This window comes from Limulus polyphemus, unplaced genomic scaffold, assembly GCF_000517525.1.
Source record: "Limulus polyphemus unplaced genomic scaffold, Limulus_polyphemus-2.1.2 Scaffold6504, whole genome shotgun sequence".
Classification (NCBI taxonomy): Eukaryota; Metazoa; Arthropoda; class Merostomata; order Xiphosura; family Limulidae; genus Limulus; species Limulus polyphemus.
The window spans coordinates 1,500-6,291 of NW_013672114.1; the positions used below are offsets into that span (position 1 = coordinate 1,500).

General features: G+C 31.2%; 1 protein-coding gene across 1 annotated transcript in view; it reads right to left on the minus strand.

The window, feature by feature from the left end:
* Window positions 1-222: 222 nt before the first annotated feature.
* Window positions 223-4,792, minus strand: part of LOC111089524 — a gene marked incomplete at its 5' end in the record, with an annotated part of 35,882 nt that continues 31,312 nt past the window's right edge. Inside the window, 2 exons of the mRNA XM_022402178.1 lie at window positions 223-317; window positions 473-628. Coding sequence (XP_022257886.1) covers window positions 223-317; window positions 473-628 — 251 coding nt within the window. The remainder of the gene's footprint in view (window positions 318-472; window positions 629-4,792) is intronic.

Consider the following 4,792-nt stretch of genomic DNA (forward strand, 5'->3'; position numbering starts at 1 on the left):
AAACTTACAATTTAATTTTCCTAAGAAGTCCTGCTTATTCCACAAAATGTTTACAAAGTTCGGTTATTGCAAAAGTTTTTCACAATGTTAATTTTAACATTTATGTATTTTTTTTCAATCACTACAGTATTTAACAATAACATCTTATGTCCTTTAGAGGAGGAATTGTGAATTACGTAATTTTAAACACCCGTCATCATCCTCGGCTTCACTGAATTTTGTTTAAAAAACTCTTCCATCTTCCTCTAGTCGTGAGGGGGGTTGGAGGGGCCTCACAAGTGGAATAGCCTGGGGCCTCTCTTCATCTAAATCCGGCCCTGCTAATGTGGCCATTTTTAACTTAATTACTCTTTACTTTATCCAAATAAATATAAAGCCTAAACAAATGATATTGTGTAAGTTTAATAATAATGGATTATCTAAGAAATATTTAAATATTCTGAACAAAAGATAAAATTAAAAGTGAAACTACCAGAACGTGCATCCAAGTTACAAATAGCCGATGGTTTAATATCTAAAATTTTAGCTATTTGTTCCTTCATCTTTTCAAGGAATTTATCTTTTCTTTTACCGACTAGAATTGTGAAGTCTCCATTAAGCTTGAAACTTACTAGTTGAGCCTTTGACACTATAAAAAAAAACAAAAAACAACTGTATGTTATTCATTAACTTGCCAGTTTATACATGTACATTTCAATAACATCATAACTATCAACTGTACTAACTTCTCATACCAACGAAAAATAGAATAAGATCATGTTACAATATGAACTAAGCAAGTTACATACTGTAACTACAATAATCTTACAAAGCTTAGAAGTCAATAAAATTTAAAAAACCACTAATATAATTGTACTCTTAAAATATTATTATGATCTGAAACTTTAAAGTTCTTAATTACTTCTAACTGACACTGATTAAAAAGCTACATACAGAACTGTAAATCCTTAAACATTTCATCAGTTTTGTTCAACAAAATTCCAACCATACAAAGTATAAACTTTCTTCTTTAAGATATGTTTGTAATGACAACTCAAGTGTGTGATATATTTAAGTAATTATACATGACTATAGTTCAAGAAATAAAGCTTGTACTTGTTCAAATATTTACTCAACATTTTGACATTAACGATTCATCAGGAGAACACAAATACTGTATTTCAGAAAAGTTGAATTTACATCTGCTTTAATTCTTAATTAAGCCTACATAAGAATTCAAAATTACTTCAAAAGATATGTGCACATTAAACAGTAGTACATAACATGCCATAAAAGTATTGTTGAAAATAACTTACAAAATATTACTACATATTTAGGTTTACAAGATAATACATAGTTCAATATACTACTTTGCTAATAATTCTGGAAGATATCAATTGCAAACTAATGTATATGCAAAGTAAAGATGTATAAAATGTATTTCTTCTTTAAGGTTATATATAAATGTTTATTTAGAAAACTTTCATAGAGAGAGTGTAGTTATCTTCAAAGATTACAAAACTCAGCTACTGTCTCATTGATTCCTGGGTGTAGTTTTGTATCATATATTGTGTAATTTACATTCTAAAAAAGATTTAGTGCGTTTGAGAATTGCTATTGGAATAAGACCTCTTTTAGTTAATACTTCATAGTTTTATGTTCTGCAACAGCACATGAAGCAATATTACCTTCACATATTCTGAGATCTTAAGTGCAGTTTTTGTTGGGTTTATCATGTGTAAATTTGTTTTGCATTCTTTGCATGATATTTATATAGTAGTTTTTTCCATGACATAATTCTTTCAAAGTATGCTGGGCAGCTAAACAGTTTTTCTTCTGTACTCATATTAAATGCAGATCTAACAAATGTGTTTTTAAGAGCTCTTTCAATTCATTCAACTATCTGAGTTCTTAATAGTCTTATAGAGTTTTTTTTAGTTAAGTGAGTATTGACAAAGAGAATATCCATACAACAAATTTGTTCTGTGTCTTTATGATGTTTTCTACTTTAAGTTGTTTTTCCTTTTCTTAAATATTGAATATCGATAATCACTTCTTCATGATAGCAAGGGCCTTGATTTCTTCTTATGTATGATTTCTGACCATTTTTCTTTTCCTTTCAGAATAAATCCAATATAAATTACCAAAAACTGTGACCCATTTAAATGTTTTCAGGATGATATCATTTAAAATTTCAAAACAATGGGTTAACACAAGTCTTGCAGTCGATAGAAGTTTGATAATATTTTCTTTTTATTGTAATTAGTGTATCTAAGAAAGGTAACTGTTTAGTGAGTGCTTTAACAAAAGTGTGATGTTGAAGAATGCATGAAAGAAGAGTAAGTTACCAATCCTATAATACAAAAGTTATCTCGTGGTATGCTATAAACGCTTTATTGAGAAGCATTTAGAAGAAATCAGAGTGAGTGACATAGCAGCAAACTGCTCCTACTGACACAAAAATCAGAATCAGTGGTAAAGTTAATAAAACAATTCAAACAAAGCAATCATTTGCCTTATAAGTAAACAAAGTTTTTTTGGTAAGATAAAATTCTATTGATTTACAAGTGTAAATGTAATATGCAAATATTACATCTCTTACTCTCCCATAACATGTATTTGTTATCTTCTGAATTCTTAAATTTGTCCAAGTTTCAATTCTAGAATTCTCTAAAACCAGTTCAGAAATCACATGACAAATTGCACAGTGAAGTGTCACTCTTTGTAGCTTGATCAGTCAAGGAACCTATCTATTGTTATGTGGGATATTTCAATGTATTCTTCTGAAGCTTTTGTGTTTGAAGGAAACTTTGTGACTGTTACATGATGTAGATATTTCTGCATTTTGGACCATATTTTCTGAGTTTTCAGCTGCAGAAATACATGCTTTTAATATGCAGTTTTGGGAACTTCAGAAAAGATTACTCTGGTTTGACTATCAAGGAATTGAGATCATTGCTTTCCTGATAGAGTCCAGACTCACAAGTAGAAAAACTGTTTTTGTGTCATTTCTGATTCCTGCATCGATCATGTGAACTTCAGTTCAAATTACATTTAACCTGTTATCTACTTATTTTAGTTTATTTTTCACAACACTTAGACTATCACCTGCACACATTTCATCTTTTTTATATTTTATTTATTTATTTATCTCAGAAAATAAAATTTTTCATTTTCTTATCATTCTTAACTTCCACATCATGTCTTGTCTCTTTTATTCCACCTGTCACAAATAACCACACTTTATTCTGCATATTAGATCCATGAAACTCTTGTCTTGCAGAAACAGATAACTATACACAGGCATAATCATAAATTACCATATAATAACCCTCAAAAATAGTGTGTTTGACATTTGCAAATCAGGTTGATGATAAGCAGAAGCCATGAAAATAAAAAAATATGTCTTCTAATAAAAAAGTATGTTAAAAGTGGTTAAAGGTTCAAAAGCTTTATGTCAAATTCTGCGAAATGAAAGCAAGGTCCCAGTTTTGTAGGCAACTGAGAGTAAGAGACCATGCTGGATGAATACACTTAACCATCTCCACTACATCAAGTGAGTGAATAGTGATCTCACCTATCTTGGCGACACAGATGATGACAATACTGTTGTCTGAATGAAAAAACCTATAGAAAGTTGTAAAAAAAGGACAAAAAGCCTCCATAAACGTTCCAAATTGCCCATAATTCCAGAATATTTAGGTGGTTGACCAGCTTTGTTGGACAGCAAACACTGTGGTGTAAATGATTCTCAAGAATATTCCCATGTCTAAGAGAGTAGTGTTAGAGGGCAGAATCCCCACTGCAGTTTCACTGGTCTAAGATAAGACATCTGTGAACTAATGAAAACTGAGTTCAGAAGTTCTAAAGAAATGTTTTATAGGTAGTGTTGTTCTTGTCCAACCACCAGCTTAAGTTTGTCCGAACCCCTGGTAACAGAGACACTAAATCAGAGAGTTTGTTCCAGGAAATCTTTGACTGTGAAGCATAACACAGATGGCCCATCAAAAGAAATACCAAAGGAGCCTCAGTTAACAAAGTCCCATGCAAAATAAAATTTGAAGAATTGAAGAAGTTTTCAGAAGAGAGAGATTCCAAAACTGCAGTATTAAAAATTAACTTCCCAAGCAACAATTGATCAAAATGTTCAGCAGAATAAGAAACCAAGCTTGCTGAAAGTGGGATTTCAGTTTTTTTACAATAGAACCTAAATTTGTGAGAAAGTCTAAAGTTAAAGAATGTGCATCTGGGCACAAGACAAGGAAGATGACAAAAGCAGTCAATTATCCAAGTAATGATGAAAACCATTCCCTGCTGATGAAGCTAATTCAGTGGATTACAAAACCTTAGTTAAAATAAAATGAACAAATGCCAGACCAAAGGGAAGAGCCTGAAACTGATAGTAGTAGTTTCCATGGACAAAATGAAAAGACTGAATGGGAATATGGAGGTACATATCCAAAATACCCAAAGTTTTCATTCACAGGAAACATAACAGATAAGAAATCATCTTTTAAGTGTGAAATAGTTAAAAATAATTCAAAAGACAGAACTAATCATCAGTCTCTTGGCTGGAGGCTATAAAAAATTAGAATAAAACTGAAAAGTAGTAGATCACCTCCATATAAGCCCCCTTGAATAACAATGACTGCACTTCCTGATCCAAGAAATTGGGAAGAAACTGTTTTCAATATGGATGCAAGGAAATAAGAAGAATGACAGAGGAGACAGGATACTCCAAATGAGAAACAATCTGTTACGTCTCCGTTTGTTAATTGATTTTTCCGTAACTTCGTTCCAACGAAACTTTAAC